We start from the raw sequence: 18,622 nt of genomic DNA on the forward strand, positions 1-18,622 counted from the left end.
TAATACTAGCAAGCTTATATGCACAAAGGGAAAACAACAAAAAGCATAGAAATATACTTTTAATACAAGATCTGCACCTGGCATCCTGACTGAATGCCAAAGCTTGAGAAAGTCCTGCAATGCTCCAGTGAAGCAGCAAGCAAAGGAGATGGAGCCAACGGTAGCTATGTCAGCTCATCTGGGACTCAACTCCCCCATACTTCTAGCTGGGGACGGAAAGTGCCAGCTGCCTGCGACAGACGAAGATTAGGGAGGGGGGAGAAAAGGAACTGGTTCACAGACTCATGGGGTACAAATGGTGCAGAGGGGGGGTTCTGGATCCCTTAGCAAAGTGTACAGAGCTAAATAATAATTAAAGATCATGTTGTAGAAGACTTTGGGCTACACTGACTGACCGTGGGCTCCTCATGATTCACACTGAACAAATACATAAACACAACACTTTAGGTTTTTTTTTATTCCCATTTTTCATGAGCTGAACTCTAAGATCTAATACTTTATCTGTGTACAGAAAGGTCCCTTTATTCTCAAATGTTAAGATATTTTTGAAAGAGATGCCACACCTGTGAGGTGGACGTATTATCTCGGCAAAGGAGAAGTAATCACTAACACAGATGAAGACAAATTTGTGAATAAGATTTGAGAGAAAAAGGCCTTTTGTGTCCATAGAAAAAAGTCTTTACAGTATAGTAGCAGCACTCCACCATAGAGAGCCCCGGTCTGTCTCATACTATACACACGCGTTTTTCAGGCTCCAAGAGTCTGCGATATTAAAGGGGTGGTTCACCCATATTTTGTATTGTCTAGATCGATAGATCGATATTATGTTGAGAAACAATGTTTCTCTCAAATACCTTATGTTGGCAATAGTGCCTGTGAGAGGCGCTATTACAGACCGCTGTACCCCGCTCTGTGACCCATCGGCCTCCATGACCTCGGGGATCTGGTGACGTCACATCAAGTTCCTCACACCGCGGCTGGCCGCAGTGTCCATGAGTGATGGGCTGTGGGCGGTGTTTCACTGCTCGTCACAACCCATCAGCTCCCAGCTCCCTCCTCCTTCTTCTCTCACAGCAAAGTACTGCAAGCAGGAGACACGCTGAGCTGTGACAAGCGGTGAAACACCGCCCACAGCTCAGTGAGTCAGGAAGACTGCAGCTGGCCGCAGGGATGTGACGTGTCCGGAACTTGACGTGACGTCACCAGATCCCTGAGGTCACGGCGCGGGGAACAGCGGTCCGCAATAGCGCCTCTCACAAGCACTAATGCCAACATAAGGTATTTGAGAGAAACATTGTTTCTCAATAGAATATCGATCTAGACCAGTGTTTCTCAACTCCAGTCCTCAAGACCCATCAACAGATCATGTTTTCAGGTTTTCCTCAATATCAGACAAGGAATAATTCCATCACCTGTGCAACATTAATGAAAGCCTGAAAACCTGATTGAGGAAAACCTGAAAACATGATCTGTTGGTGGGTTTTGAGGACTGGAGTTGAGGAACACTGATCTAGACAATAAAAAATATGGGTGAACCACCCTTTTAAGAGTTGCTCAGTGAGGTTATCACACTGCACAGCTGCTTTCTGGCCCTGATCACTACCTGTAACATGGAGGCATCCATGGTAGAAAAAAAAAATGTCAGGGGCCAGAAGGCATGGAAATCTTCTAGGTTACTCTCCTCCGATTTTTTAGGACACATACAAACCACATAGAGTGGCCACAAACCTCTGTATAATGGTTCTCAACAAGATCTTTTTGTCATGGCAGGCAGAACCTGATTGTGCAAGTTACATGGCTACTCCTACCTACACTAATGGTATAATTGCCTAATGAAAAACAAGCAACTCTCTGATTTATAATAAAGATTAATCCCCCTCCTCGGATAATTAGTTTTGTTTTTTTTGTTTACTACCTGCTGCCTAGGTCACTTGTGTAACAGTAGTAGCCGAACAGGTGCAGTGTTTACAAGCATTTACAACAGAGCTTGTAAGCAATTCTCTAAATTTGTCTGGGATCTGTGGAGTTAGCTCCCAATCCAGGCCAGCTTCAGCGTCACTATGCTTCCAATGCTGTATACGCAATGCTACATCATACCGTACCGTCAGACAGTAAAGATGAGTATACCTATGGAAGTGTGGGTTCAACTGGACTTAAGATAAAAGTTTAGTTCTGGACACTAACCTCAATTGATTAAATGATTGGGCAGTTCGGCCCACTACCCACATACAGCCAGCCACAAACCGATCACTTCCAGAGGAAGCAGGGTGGGGCTATTTAATTTTTTTTTCTGCATACATTACATCCAATAATGCTGTTACCCCTAGTGTGAGCCGTTCATACAGTGCACGCGACTCACACTGGGCCGAGCACTGAGCGTAAATGAGCACAGCGATGCTTGCTCTAGAGCAGGGGTCTCAAACTCGGCTGGGTGTTTGGGCCGCACAGGGGAAAAAAATAATTTGGGGGGCCGCATTCTTTGCAGGTCAAAGTGACATTTTTATTGGTACCATATATATTTTATTTTTTTTTTACACACCTTGGGATCACTGATTTTGAACATTTTCACTTGTTCATTATAGAAACGTGCACATTCTTTGTTTAAATATCAACTTTTTTTTTTATATATTTTATTCCTTTCTTGTAACTAATAGTCTTACAATTATCACTATATAGAAATTTTGACCAACATCTTTTAGTAATGTTCCCCATATTGTTGTAACGTGCCCATCCTTGTCCCCTTGTAGTATTGTGCCCAATCCCACAGTAATGTGCCCATCCTTGTCCCCTTGTAGTATTGTACCCCTTCCTAGTCCCCATCCCACAGTAATGTGCTCATCCTTGTCCCAATGTTATAGTAATGTGTTCATCCTTGTCCCCATCCTATAGTAATGTCCCCAATCTATAGTAATGTGTCCATCCTTGTCCCCCATCTTATAGTAATGTGCCAATCCTTTAGTAATGTGCCAACCTTATCCCCACCCTATAGTAATGTCCCCAGCATTATCCCTATTCTATAGTAATGTTTCCCATCCTTGTCCCCTTGTAGTAATGTCCCCATCCTACAGTAATGTGCCCACCTTGTCCCCATCCTATAGTAATGTCCCCAGCCTTGTCCCCATTCTATAGTCATGTGCCCATCCTAGTTCCTATCTTATAGTAATGTCCCCATACTATAGTAATAATGTCCCCATCCAATAGTAATGTGCCCATCCTTGTAATGTCCCAATCCTATAGTAATGTCCCCAGCCTTATCCCCATCTCATAGTATTGTGCGCACTTTGTCCCCATCCTGTAGTAATGTCAGCAGCTCCCCTCACCTTCCACAGACGCCAGAGTGAAGCTGAGGGGAGTGGTCTGCGGCCCCAGATCCACAGTGATTGGAGAAATCGGTCACAAGGCCGGTCTCTCAAATCAGAGCTGGGGGCGGGTGAAACACAGGTCACCCAGCTCCAGCCAATGATCAGAGCTACAGCTGCACTGATCTTGGCTGGATTTCAATGTTTCAGCGATTTTCAATGGCTGAAACATTAGTGGCTGTGATTGGCTGACGAACGCCGCTCAGACAATCACAGCCTCCGTAGGTCCAGGGAGGAGACACCACCCCTCCTGAGGTCCCCTCCTCCCCGAATCTAAGGTATTTGCAGCGATCGTAGCCACCGGGGCTGCGATTTTCGCCATGACGTCACTGGGTACGTCATGGGTCCTTAAGTACCAGGGAGCCATAACATACCCAGTACGTCATAGGTCGCTAAGGGGTTAACGTCACATACACACACACAAACCATTCTTCTCACCTGTCCCGTGCTCCCTCCGCTGCCTCATCTCTGCTTTGTGTGGCCCCTCAGGGTAGTTTGTGCGGCCCCCAGGCCTGTGCCCCCGTTCACTATTGCGGCCGGTGCAGTGTCACGGTCAGTGATTTATGTGAGATGATTGTATTGCCGGTGCAACAGGGCAGCGCTGGCAATACATTCATCTGACATAAAGTGCAGACAGTGGCTGCGGCCCCTGCACCTGCCGCGATAGTGACCAGGGGCACGGGCCTGGGGGCCGCACGAACTACCCTGAGGGGCCACATGCGGCCCGCGGGCCGCGTGTTTGAGACCCCTGCTCTAGAGGTTAGCACACGTAAAGCGCCCGAACTCTAAACTCAAACTCTGATTTTTTTTTTTTTTGTAAAGTTGGGGGTTCACTCATCTCTATCACAGAGCAGCGCAGTTTGGGCCAGCGGCGAAATAACGCCACTAGTCTGAACTGTCAATCAAGAGCAGCCCTCTTTCTATATATCTAAAAAACTTGAAGGAATCAGCTTGAGCGAACAACAAATATTGTCCACAAAGTAGCAGTAAAGAATTAAAACCATCCGCAAATGCAATTCATAGAGTATTCTCATTAAATAATGACATTTATTATAAGGACCATTATTGTACCAAGAAGAACACAAAAAAACTAAAAACAAAAAAAAAAAACCCCACTTTAAAAATTGGGGCCAACTCAATCAGCTGATTCTTTGTGGGATCTGGACCTATGGCAGCCAATTCTACCTGGTTACTGCAGGGTAAAATATTATATGTAGGGATTCAGATGCATAAGGCTATGTGTCCACGGTAGAATGTACCTGCGGATTTTTCTGCATGAAAATCCGCGACTTTCGCGGCAAATCCGCACCTTATTTTTGCCGCGGATTTACCGCGGATTACCGCGAATTTGCCGCGGATTTTGATGCAGATTTTTTTTTTCCCCCATTCTATACCCAAACTCCGCACCAAAATCCGCAACAATAATTGACATGCTGCAGATTTTTCCGGATCAAAATCCGCGGCAAATCCGCCGTGGAAAAATCCGCAGCATGGACACAGCATTTCCAAAATGCCATTGAAATGGCTTGGAAGTGCCGCTGCTGCAGATTTTCGGAAAATCCGCGGTAAATCCGCGGCAAAATCCGCGGTAAATCCGCAGCGTGGGCACATAGCCTAACTGTCCATGTTTTACAAGGGACACCTCAAGCCTGCCAGATCTGGAGACATCTGTACAGAGCGGACCTCTGTTCTGCCCATAGGTAAGGGTTATTACAGGCTACAGTTGTGGTAAATCTGTGACTTACTGGAAATGATAGTGCAATATAGCGTTCAGGAGAATCAGAACAGCAATAAGTCTGGCTTAATAAATCACGCAGCCCTCCAGATCTGGTGGTGGCTAACAGAACAGCAGGAACCAGTCCTCAACATTTATGTGTGGCCACAACAGAAAACTAAATTGCGGTGATAAAACAACCCCCCCTCCCAAAATATGAAAATTCACAATGGATATCTTTTCACCTTTTGACATTAGATTACTTACTTGTGAATTGAATAAAGATGTCGACTCAAGTTGTCACATACTAAAATATCATAATTCTGTATGGTGGGCTCCATAGACGGCCCCGAGCACTGCGGGAGACAGTTTACAGGTGAAATCATACTAATTATTATTATTATTTATTATCATGCGCCATTTATTCCATGGCGCTTTACAAGTGAAAGAGGGTATACGTACAACAACTAATATATATTTGTCATACAAAAATGAATAAATATCACTTATCCATATTAAATAATCAATTGAAACTTACAATTACTATTTCTCCAAGGTACTCAAATGTACAGTGCGCTATGCAGCCGTACTGAATGGCGTACCCCAGGAAGCCCAGCGTCTTCCCCAGCACCTTTCTGATCATACTAGAGGTTCTTTATTTTGTTATCTGCCAACCTGTAAGATAAAAATATTAAAAGCATGTCTACTGGGAAATAAAAGCGGTCCATATACATTAGGGGTTGCCCATGGTCCATATGTTCTATTAAAGGTGTACAGATATCATACCTTCTCTATTAAAGGCAAGGGTCATAAGATCAGGTCAGTACAAGTTTGTGGATGCCAAACATGAAAGGTTTTAGGAAAACAATAAATTAAATTGGTGAAAAACAAATTCAGAATTTTATAAAAAAATATATTTATATAAAAAAAAAAATAATAACTTGGTTTTAGCGCCATTTGCTGAAGCCCGTAACATTTTCATTCTTCGGGATCGACGGCTTATTTTTTGTGCACTAAGCTGCCGTTTTTACTAGAACCATTTATGGGTAGATGAGTACAACAGCCTCTTTATGCAATTACAATAGCCTGGAAACTTACTTGATATCACTAGTACACAATTTTACTCACACAAGTATTAGGCTGAAAAGTTCTATACTTTATTGAAAAAAAAAATTTTTGACATACAAAAGGAAAAAACATTTATATTAAAAACAAACACAGAGCTGCTAATATCCATGTGTGGTGGTTGTATTAATTATACATATAAATGTGGCCAGTTATAATGAAAATGATAATATCAATTAGTATAGCTCACAGTCGGTCACATTCAAATGATATGTAGTTGCTAACCAAAGGGTATCATATATCAAAGGCAAGCTGTATTATTTAAACAATGGTGGTAAGCAGTCATATACAATTGCTAGTTAGTATTAGCATATATGAGGTCTTATATGCCACAAAGGGAACTCCCAATAAATCAGTGATTTAGGTTTAGGGCATAAACAGCCATATACAGCATAGATATACTACCTGCACAAATGTAAAAGTGCCTACAGAAACAGCATGCATAAAGCATAAACGTAGCAATTGCATATGTTTATCTGCCAAGGAGATTACAGCTTGTCTACATAAGAATTGCGCAACTTAAAATTAAGCTTATTCCCACCACGTCTGGTCACCTCAACATATGTTTCAATGCTGATATCTTCGTCAGTAGGTGTGGTTCTAGTTTACACATGTTAGGTATTTAAAGAGCATTTAAGCCAATCACAATTGCGATTAGATAACACATGTCCATCTAATCAGCTGTGTGTATTTTAAACAGCAAGGGGGTTGTATGATGACATTCGTATCTGTGGGCGTTTACATTGTTTCAGCCTATTAGCACTGTTAATGAATCTTGCATTCCACTGAGTTTGTTAGGTGGAACGCACACATGACATTTCTGGAGGCTGTACCGAAGTGGTCACATGAGCAGGTTATGCGCCGCATGCGCATTGCGCCGTGTTCCGTATATGGAAGCGCCAGGCCCCGGATCATCGGAGAGGAGCGTACGCCGTCGCTAAGCAACCAGCAGACGCACTCACCCCTGTGCGCCGGAGCTCTGCACTTCACGGAAGACAGACACAAGGTAATGCGCCGCTCGCCCATGCTACCAGTATGTTGACACTATGCCACTATGTGGCAGGTCCACAACACAGGCTACCCCCTGAAAATCAAGGCTTCTTTCCATGTAGAATGTGCAAAGCATGCCTAAATTTAGCAAAGAGTAAGACCTTCTTGAATTCTGATGGCACCCGCACTTTTCAAAATCCTCCATCACATGACATGTGCCTCTAAAGGGGTCACCTACTATTTAATCTTTAAAAATAAATGATGGTTGAATTATAACACCGTGCTGGTAGCATGGGTGAGCAGCGCATTACCTTGTGTCTGTCTTCCGTGAAGTGCAGAGCTCCGGCGCACAGGGTTGAGTGCGTCTGCTGGTTGCTTAGCGACGGCGTACGCTCCTCTCCGATAATCCGGGGCCTGGCGCTTCCATATACGGAACACGGCGCAATGCGCATGCGCCGCATAACCCGCTCATGTGACCACTTCGGTACAGCCTCCAGAAATGTCATGTGTGCGTTCCACCTAACAAACTCAGTGGAACGCAAGATTCATTAACAGTGCTAATAGGCTGAAACAATGTAAACGCCCACAGATACGAATATCATCATACAACCCCCTTGCTGTTTAAAATACACACAGCTGATTAGATGGACATGTGTTATCTAATCGCAATTGTGATTGGCTTAAATGCTCTTTAAATACCTACCCTGTTTCCCCGAAAATAAGACATTTGCCGAAAATAAGACATCCCAGGAGTTTTCAGGGAAGCTTTAATATAAGACATCCCCTGAAAATAAGACATAGCTGCGGTCAATAATGAAGTGTCATGCAGCGGTGAAAGAGTTAAAGACACTGCAGGACACTTCATTATAGGCAGCGGGCACCCCCAGAAGAGAGAAGAAAGAAGACCCCCGATCATACTTACCAGAAGTCGACCGGGAGCAGGTGAGCGCATCAAGGTCGTGCAGTAGCGGAACACACACACACATCAGATCACACTCACTCACTCTCACACACACACATCAGATTGCATCCACAAACTCACAACATCCAGTGATATGGCTTGCTTCTCGGCGGCGATACTGTGCGTACAGTGACCTTCCAGGACCTGCCGGAGGATCACATGGCCGGAAGCATGTGGTAAGTCCGGATGTTGTGAGTGTGTGAGCGCGTATGTGCGATATCGTCAGTTTGTGTGTGAGTGTATGCGATCGGATGTGTGCTGTCTGATGTGTGAGTGTCTGAGTGTATGCGATCGGATCTGTCAGTCAGTGTCGGCAGGGAGCAGAGGAGCACGGCATGCAGCACAGCTGCTGGGACCGCCCACCGGAGGGCACAGGGAGAAGTGGGGTATATGTGTGAGTGTATGCGATCAGATGTGTGCGTGTATACTGTCTGATGTGTGACTGTGTGTGAATGTATGCGATCGGATCTGTTAGTGTCGGCAGGGGGCAGAGGAGCACGGCGTGCAGCACAGCTGCTGGGACCGCCCACCGGAGGGCACAGGGAGAAGTGGGGTGTGTGTGTATACTGTCTGATGTGTGACTGTGTGTGAACGTAAGCGATTGGATCTGTGAGTGTCGGCAGGAGGCAGAGGAGCACGGCGTGCAGCACAGCTGCTGGGATCGTGGGGTGGGTGGGAAGAAATGGGGTCGGTGTGTTTGTGTGCGAGTGTGATCTGGTGTGTGTGTGTGTGATCTGATCTCGGCCAGACGCAGGGGAGGCATGCAGCGTACCTGATGGGAGATCACAGAAAGATCTGGGAGCCAGACACCCTGGGCTGGTAAGTATGACAATCCTGGGATGGGGGGGGGGGCCCGCTTTTTGTGGGGGGTAAACTTACCCTCAACCGTGTCTCCTCGAGAATAAGACACCCCCTGAAAATAAGACATTTTTTTTTTGCCCTGAAAAAGCCACTAAGACAGTGTCTTCTTTTCGGGGAAACAGGGTAACATGTGTAAACTAGAACCACACCTCCTGACGAAGATAGCATTGAAACATATGTTGAGGTGACCAGACGTGGTGGGAATACGCTTAATTGTAAGTTGCACAATTCTTATTTAGACAAGCTGTAATCTCCTTGGCAGATAAACATATGCAATTGCTACGTTTATGCTTTATGCATGTTGTTTCTGTAGGCACTTTTACATTTGTGCTGGTAGTATATCTATGCTGTATATGGCTGTTTATGCCCTAAACCTAAATCACTGATTTATTGGGAGTTCCCCTTTGTGGCATATAAGACCTCATATATTCTAATACTAACTAGCAATTGTATATGACTGCTTACCACCATTGTTTAAATAATACAGCTTGCCTTTGATATGATACCCTTTGGTTAGCAACTACATATCATTTGAATGTGACCGACTGTGAGCTATACTAATTGATATTATCACTATAACTGGCCACATTTATATGTATAATTAATACAACCACCACACATGGATATTAGCAGCTCTGTGTTTGTTTTTAATATAAATGTTTTTTCCTTGTATGTCAAAACATTTTTTTTCAATAAAATATATAACTTTTTAGCCTAATATTTGTATGAGTAAAATTGTGTACTAGCCATTTATGGGTAGATGCAATGTTTTGATGGTCTCTTATCAAGTTTTATAGCAATGTTGCAACAGCCCCCGAAAAATGTTATTCTGGCATTTTCAATTTCTTTTCCATTACGCCGTTTACCAATCAGATTAAGTTTGTTATATTTTGATTGAGCGAACATTTCTGAATGCAGAGATACTAAAGTATGGGTGTTTCAGTTTTTTTTAATGTTTTATTTTCACTGGGGAAAAAGTGGATGATTTGAATGTGGGTTTTGTGTTGTTTTTTTCATATTTTGCAAAACTTTTTATTGCATTTACTAGTTCCCTTAGGGAGAGTTGAAGTTGTGATCGTCCGATCTCATGTGTTGTACAGAGCAGAGCGTCAGTATCAGCCACGCTCTGTACAGCGGAAATCTTCTATGGATGTCGCTCAAAGCCGGTGTTCAAAGTAAGTTTGTCATGACAGACACAGGGGTCATCAGCTGAGCTGAGCCTTTACCAACACAAGAACAGATTACCAACATATTAGAAGCATGCAGCAGACCCCATAATAAAAGGTAGGGGCAGCACAGGTGCCAAAATACTGATGAAACAACCAATCACAATCTACCATTCATAGAGGAGGTTGCTGCTGGTATTAGACATGCACACAGATGAGGTTTGCATAGGGTGCCAGTCACAGCCCATTGATGAGAGGGTATACATACAGGGTACACGTACACACACACACACACACACACACACAACATTTGGGATATTTGGCTTTCAGGTGAATGTCGCAATAACTTGTCATGTGGCCTTGAGCATCAATTCCAGCTTGATAACTACTTCTCCTGCTGGTCACCAGTGGAGTTATTGTCTGCTGAGCCATGGCATTCCACTCTTCATGAAGGGCGGCCCTCAGGTTATTGAGGCTCTGGGGTATAGAGTTACCAATCTCTACACGATGACTCAGCTAATCCCATAGGTTTTCTATATGATTCAGGTCTGGAGAATGTGCAGGCCGCTCCATTTGAGGTATCCCAGTCTCCAACAGAGGTTACCTAATGATGCAAACTCCCTGAGCTGGAGCATTGTCATCGATAACAATTAAATTAGGACTGTGAGGGTCCTGACTGGATTAATGCTGTTATTCAAGCAGTAGGGGGTTGTCACTGTATCATTCACAGAGTTTAGGGCAGTTCTGTAGTGACTAGACCACCACCACCAAAGGCTTGTCTGGTGACAACAGTGGCTGATGCATAACGCTCTCCTTGATGTCTTCAACATCATTGGCAACCATCATATCTGCTTAAAGTAAATCGACTTTCATTACTAAACAGCACTGAGGCTCACTGGTCCCTCATCCCATGTTGATGCGCCCTAGCCCATTGAAGACTATGATGACTGTCCATCGTGGTGTGGTCAGGTACCCTTCAGGTCATCTACCAGGCTGACCACACTGATGCAAATGGTGTGATGTGACACTTGGGTGCCTCTTACCTCTCTTGAATGCCACACAACTCCAGGCACAATTATTATCAGGTTCTGAATGGCATTATGCAGAATGAAGCAGTCATCAGAGTGGGATGGAGCCAAATGATGTCCACTTCAATGACTTTCTGTGACTCTTCCAGTCTCTCTGTAGCAACGTGCTGATAACACTAAGCTCACTAAACCCAGTAGTCACTTCCGTCTCAGAACATCCTGCTTTACGCCTCGCAATGGAGAGGTACTGCTGATCAATTGTTAGGTATTGTCTTGGTGTCATGATGTCTAAATGTGAACAGTATGATGAGGATAACGGTTTAAATACCAATTTTAATTGAACCCCAAAATCTAATGTATTGGGCGATTCATGGATCAAACACCTGTTGTGAATTTGGCCATTAAGCTCCTTGATAAACAAGAGCAAGTACTGAAACATTCATTGAACAGTTGGACATGTGCATTTACCAGTTTTGAGAAGGTCACAGCAAGTTCACCTGAAAAGGTTAGAAGGCATTTTAGGATTATCCTGAAATTTCACCCGAAAGACAAAATATCCGTAATTTTTTTGTGAGTAGTGTATTTATAAAGCACACAGGGGGTGAAATAGAATATTGGTGACATTGTCAATTCAATAGTTAAGTAAATATAATTCTAAAAGGGGTTATTGACATGAATTTAGATGTAATGAGAAGAAATAAACACAGGGAAATAGTATTGAACACGCTTACTGAAATTTACTTAATACTTCGTAAAAAAGCCTTCGTGATGACAGCTTTAAGACACCTACTGTATGGAGAAACTGGTCACATGCATTGCTCAAATGGGTTTTGGCCCATTCTTCCACACAAACACTATTCAAATCCTGAAAGGTTTTGTGAGCTCCTTATATGAAATCACAGTTCTAGTTCCGTCTATACATTTTCTATTAGATTCAGGTCAGGTGATTGGCTGGGTCATTCTAGCAAGTTTATTTTTTTTTTCTCTAAAACTAAATTGAGAATTTCCTTGGTTGTGTGTGTTTAGGATCAAGGTCTTGCTGAAATATCCACCCTTGTTTCATTTTAACCCCTTCACCCCTGTGCGATTTTCCGTTTCTTTTTTTTCTCCTCCCCTTCTTCTGAGAGACGTAACTTATTTATTTTTCCGTCAATCTTGCCATATGAGGGATGGATTTTTTGCAGAACGAGTTGAACTTTTAAATAAAACCATAAGTTTTACCATACAGTGTACTGAGAAATGGCAAGAAAAAAAAATCGAAGTGTGGAAAAATTGCAAAAAAAAGAGCGATTGCTTGATTGATTTTAGGATATTTTATTCAGTCTGTTCACTACATGGTAAATCTGATGTATCGGCGTGATGCCTCAGGTCGGTGTGAGTCTGTAGACACCAAAAATCTATAGGTTTACTTTCATCTAAGGGGTTGAAAAAAAATAAGCTGAGCAGCAGTACTCAATGTCAAGCAGCAACTGCTAAAGCAAACAAGATTTTGGGGTGTATAAAAAGAGATTAGATCCGGTAATCCCAGCATATTTTTACCCTTCTATAAATCACTTGTAAGGCCACATCTGGAATATAGGATCCAGTTTTGGGCTCCACATTTTAAAAGGACATTCAGAAGTTAGAGTCAGTTCAAAGGCGGGCAACTAGACTATTGCAAGGAATGGAAGGCCTCCCATATGATCTGAAAAAGTTAGATTTGTTTAGCTTAGAAAAAAGATGTCTGAGGAGATGTCATTTATATGTATAAATACATGTGTGGTCAATATAAAGGACTGGCACATAACTTATTCCTTCGAAAGACAATACTAAGGACCAGGGGGCATGCAATGCGAGTAGAAGAAAAGCGATTCCAACAGCTAAATAGGAAAGGGTTCTTTACAGTTAGAGCAGTCAGACTGTGGAATGCCCTACCACAAGAGGTAGTAATGGCAGATACTATAACAGCTTTTAAAAAAGGGCTGGATGATTTCCTCAGTGCACACAACATTATTGGTTATAAGTTACTTGGCGATAAAATGTAGATTTGGTGGAGGAAGATTGCACTAGATGGACCTAGGTCTTTTTCAACCAATGTAACTATAACTATATGTCCCAAAAAGTGGCACACTTTTTGCGCCATTTTCCGTGACCTGTAGCACTCTCATTTGTCGGGATCTATGTCTCACTGACGGCTTATTTGTCTCGAGCTGACGTTTCTAAAATGGTACAATTTTTGCGCAGATGCTACATTTTTATCGCCTGTTATTGTATTTTGCGTAAAATTTGCGGCGACTAAAAAAAAAAAAAAAAAGGAAGTTTGGCGTTTGGAACTTTTGTCGCTATGCCCTGTACTGATCAGATTAATTTGATTTTATATTTTGATACATCGGGCATGTCTGAAAGTAGTGATACCAAATATATGTATATTTTTTTAACCCTTTAATTGTCAACGAGGCGAAAGGGGGGTGGATTTGAACTGTTAGGTTTTTTTCTATTTTCTTTAAACTTTTTTTTTATTTTACTAGTCCTCCTAGGGGACTATAAGGATCAGCACTCTGTGATAACCAGAAACACTCATCTCTTGTAACAGTGGCTGTTCTGCCAGCTGTTACAGGAAGCAAGTCATGATAGCTACAGGAGTCATCACATGACCATGGCAACCATCGGTTCCCCGTGATCCCATCACGGAGCTTCCGATGGCAGCGGGTAAGTTCGTGTTACCTGCTCCAGGCACATAAATTGCGCTGTCACATTCTGACAGTACGACTTAAGGGGTTAACAGGCACGGGTGGATCGCGGATCCCCCTGCGCAGCACACGTCTGCTGTACAAATTAGCAGACATGTGCGGGGATCGCCGCAGGCACACTGCAGCAGCCGGCGGCGATTACCTCTTCATGATTTAGGACATACAAGTACGTCCTCGGTCGTGAAGGGGTTAATCATCCTGGTAGATGGCAGCAGATTTTTATCAAGAATGTGTTGATACATTTCCCCATTCATCCTTTCTTCAAATTATATGAAGTTTGCCAGTGCCGTATTTGAAAAACGGCCCCACACCAGAATGTTTCCACCTCCAGATGTCACTTGGTATGGTGTTTTTGGGGTGATCTGCATTGCATTTTGCTCCACAAACATGGTGGGTATTATGGCATCTAAAGACTTTAATTTTGGTCTCATCTGACCAAACTATTTTCTCCCAGTACTTAACAGACTTGTCTAAATGTCGTTAAGAACATAATTTTTGTTCAGCAATGAACACTTGTGTGGTGAGCGTGTATACAGGCCATAGAGATTGACTGCATTACTATTTTCTTTAAATCAATTGTACCTACGGATTCCAGGTCTTTCTGTATCTACCCACAGCTGGTTCTTGGCTCTTGGACAATTCTTCTGATAATTCTTTTCAGTCCGCTCTCTGAAATGTAGCAGGGAACACCTGGTCGTGGACGGTTTATGATGAAAGAATGTTCTTTCCACTTCCAGATTATGACCCCAACAGTGCTCACTTCAGTAGTTTAGAAATTTTTATTTAATCCATGAGATAATTAAGTTTTACAACAATAAGGTTATGAAGGTTTTAAGACAGCTCACTGGTTTTACCCATCACAAGAGGTTTCTTGTGTGGCACATTGCTAATGGAGACACCTTTTTCTATGTCATCAGTTGAACAAGGTAATATTACTTATCACTAAGTGGCAGGATTGCTTTCTAATTATTGAATTATTTCAGCTGGTGTCATGACTATCCAGGGCTTTTTGCACCTCTCTTTCTTCATGTGTTCAATACTTTTAACCTGTGTGATTTCTTATTATTACACATAACTTAATTTACGGACAGCTAGGGTGTGACTTCTTTACCTATGTGTATTTAATGGGCTGTTACTGACATAAAATTATCACCATATGTCAATAGCATCTTTAAAAAAACATCTGTTTAAGAAATTGGTGACGTGTTCAATACTTATATCACAAGCTGTGTGTGTGTGTGTGTATGTATAATTATATACACGCACACTAATATATATATATTAGTGTAACACACACACACATTTCACAGGCTTGATTTCATTAAAAAGAGACACCACTATGCACAGATATTGCTTCTATAAAAAAAAAAAAAAAAAAAAAAAAAATAGGATCTGAATCAGCATATTATTTTGGGAAAGTACAGGAAACATGAGTAACATTAGTCCCAAAAGCCTTTTGTGAAATTTAAAAAGATTAAGTTTTTTTTTATATAGGAATAGAAAAATATTATATTATATTATATATATATATATATATATATATATATATATATATATATATATATATATATATATATATATATATATATATATATATATATATATATATATATATATATATATATATATATTAGTTCCCCTCACCCATCTTCCATGCCATTATTGTTTTAAGCAATTTATAAGTGGAAATTACTACTACTGTATATGGAGATCACCCGCAAACTGGTAAAGAGAGGGCTCACCCAATAAACACAATGCGCAAATGAGTTTGGTTGGCTAGATGAGCGGGCTCTAATTCGGCTCCTGTCCCACCTCCTGCTGCTGTTCACCGTCCCCTAGTCATGATTTACATGGATGATGCCGCCCCCGTCATCATCCATGCTGCTGGAGTTTTGTGCAGGCACATTTCGCTGTGCCCCTATCGTGGGGCTGAGTATAAAGTTTCCCTCGTACGAGTGCCGGTGATGTAGTTGCGCAGGCGCGAGATTATGGGCGGGCATGAGGATGACGCTGGTGGGGTCATACACAGGTGGGACAGGAGCCGAATTAGAGCCCGCCCATCTGGCCAACCAAACTCCTTTGCATAGGAAACGGTAAGATTTTATAAAAGTTCTTTTAGGGGTCTGCAAGGGGGGCCAGCAACAAGGTGCACCTTCATAGAATGCAGCCTAGGAGCTGCAGAAGGTGATATATTTGGTTTAATAGGGAAAAAACTGGTGACAGGTTCCCTTTAACCAGCTAGACGAAAAATAAAAAGGTAAGCTTTGTGAGAGAATTATTGAATATTAAGCCATATAATTTAACTTCTGCCTAAAAACGTGAAGAACTCCCCCCTCCAACCCCCCCCCTCTAAATACGAAACACAATAACAGTGCATCTAGCTATACATATGTAACATATATACACACATACATGTAACGTTTTAGTTATTAGCAGTGTAAAATATAGAAAGAACATTTCAAAGAAAAAAAAAATGATATAAAAACCAAATGTTAATTTAAAGATACCATAATTCATTCCATTGTTTGAAAATAAAAAAAATGCATTCTTTAAAAAAAAAAAACAAAAAAAAAAAAAATGATGCCATAGAAAATAGTAAAATCTCCAAAAACAAATATTTGTGACCAGTATGTAACAGTATGCAGCAGGAAGTAAAGCAAGTTTCTTCCATTCCTTGCCTTTGGCTCAGACATCAGCCATACTCTCCTAAGGATACATTTGCTGCCCTCTCCATCACAGGATTTTTTTTCTTATGTTTATAAAATTAATCACAGCACGCGGGGTGGAAATCGCTTCAAGCCTCATGAATGACATCCAAGAGATGGGAACGGATTAGTTTGCAGTTACTGCCAGTTAAAGCGCCAGGTGGCTTTTTCTTGCACTGAAGGTGTTACTGATAATCCCATTACACTGGTACTAAATCTTGCAGACATCAAAATTATCACCGACGTTCCTTTTCATCCCATCCTTTCCAAGTGACTGGAAGGAGCTTCACCTGAAAGAAGTCAAATCCACATGCAGCTGCTGTTTTAGCAGGCAGCCGATTTCCGGAGAATGCCAATCGCGTTCCAATTTCACTGTGCTGGTGGGCTCTCTATTCCCTGCCCAATAATACATCTGTTAAGAAATCCTACAGCTACAAATCAAGATTAATCCTACCAGGGACCTCATGTAGGTCTCCTCTTCCAAAAAGGCAGCAGGCTTTGCCTGCCTATCTCTGACACTGTCAGGGGAATACCCTTCAAATCCCAGACCTACTTAGAAGAATAAGCCAAGGATCACAAAACATGACCTCTAAAACCTTGATATGACTATATTCTGACCCGAGGCATTCATTCTAGGTGGAGATTAGAACTTTGCATAATAAGATTACACAGCAAGTGAATGATATCAAGGGAATATCCATATGCAGTCTTTTGGGGCTTTTGTCTTCTTCCCTTCCCTTTTCGGAGGGTAGAGCTCTAGCACAATATGCGATGCAGACACAACGGAGCCTGCTCTATTCTGGCTGAAATAAAATAGATTCACATAAATTAGTCCTTTGCTTTATAAAGCCTCTATTACGTCTTGCTTTGACGGACCCTCTGAGAATTTGGCTTGTGTTTGCCCGCTATTTACTGCGACCAGTTGTCCAAATAAGACGGAGAAAATGAAGTTGAGAAATATAGTGGATACAATAAGGGAACACATTGTTTCTTGTAATCTGGGATTACAACTATTAACATAAGAAGATGGAAGAAGTTAATGCAAGGGTTCAAGTTTGGGCAACACAGGCTGACAATACAGGGGATGAAGCTCACAGTCCGCATAAAATAACAAAAAAACTAATTATACCGATAGTACACATATATATCCATCCTTCAGAATGAGCCTAGGATGAAGAGTCACTGATTCTCTATGTGGGGATCCTACTTGTGGGGGGGTATGCTGATCCAGATGTAAAAGGGTCAGGCGCCATCTACAGCGACTTATGACAGCACGTCTATGAACAGTCGCGAGACAAAAGCATCTGTAACGAATCGCGAGACGGTAAGAGACAGACAATTTTAGAGCTCTGGTTTTACGGTCACTAAAAACAGCCATGACGCATGCAAGTCGCACAGAAGTCGCATGTCACATTGAAGCCTATAGCAAGTGTGTTGTGTGCCACTTGTGACCAGAGAAGAAACTATTAAAATTGTGCCCACACACTTGCTCTGTGGTGTCATGACTCCCATAGATTAGCGGTGGTTGTGTGTGCAGTCACTGTTGATAGTCATCATACATTATACTCGCAGCACCTCATCCTAGGGGCTCATAAAATACAAATCTTTAAACTTGCTTTAAACCCAATCCTTACAGCGTAACCGTCATTTTCATTTTTATTTCTGATCAGACAAATTTGCTTCTTTCTCTGCCAGAATTGATCAGTCATTATCACAATTCTCATTTCTGAGGTCTTTCCCATTACGGAGAGAGGAGACGACCGCTGTTACTGATGAGATTCTATGTACACAGTTTCTCTGAAAATAAGCCATAGCATGATTTTTTTGAGGATTTTCATAGTGTGCTTGAAATATAAGCCCTACTACAAAATAAGCCCTAGTAACAGTTTAAGAAAAGAAAAAAAAAAATACAGGCAGCTACCAAAATACATGTTAATAGAATACAGCAGGGCAGATACTGTAGACCCTTCATCAAAGGAATGCA

The 18,622-nt window shown here is 42.1% G+C and overlaps 1 protein-coding gene across 2 annotated transcripts in view; it reads right to left on the minus strand.

Moving 5' to 3' along the window:
* The window catches only part of IMMP1L (inner mitochondrial membrane peptidase subunit 1), a 132,344-nt gene that overhangs the window by 91,207 nt on the left and 22,515 nt on the right, over positions 1 to 18,622 (minus strand). For both annotated transcript variants that reach the window (XM_075325563.1, XM_075325564.1), the window contains exons 2-3: positions 5,612 to 5,748; positions 5,341 to 5,429 (exon numbers count right to left, since the gene is read on the minus strand). In XM_075325563.1, the coding sequence (XP_075181678.1) occupies positions 5,341 to 5,429; positions 5,612 to 5,716 (194 nt within the window). In that variant the 5' untranslated portion in view covers positions 5,717 to 5,748. The remainder of the gene's footprint in view (positions 1 to 5,340; positions 5,430 to 5,611; positions 5,749 to 18,622) is intronic.

The sequence above is a fragment of the Anomaloglossus baeobatrachus genome, chromosome 10 (assembly GCF_048569485.1).
Source record: "Anomaloglossus baeobatrachus isolate aAnoBae1 chromosome 10, aAnoBae1.hap1, whole genome shotgun sequence".
In the NCBI taxonomy this organism is placed as follows: domain Eukaryota; kingdom Metazoa; phylum Chordata; class Amphibia; order Anura; family Aromobatidae; genus Anomaloglossus; species Anomaloglossus baeobatrachus.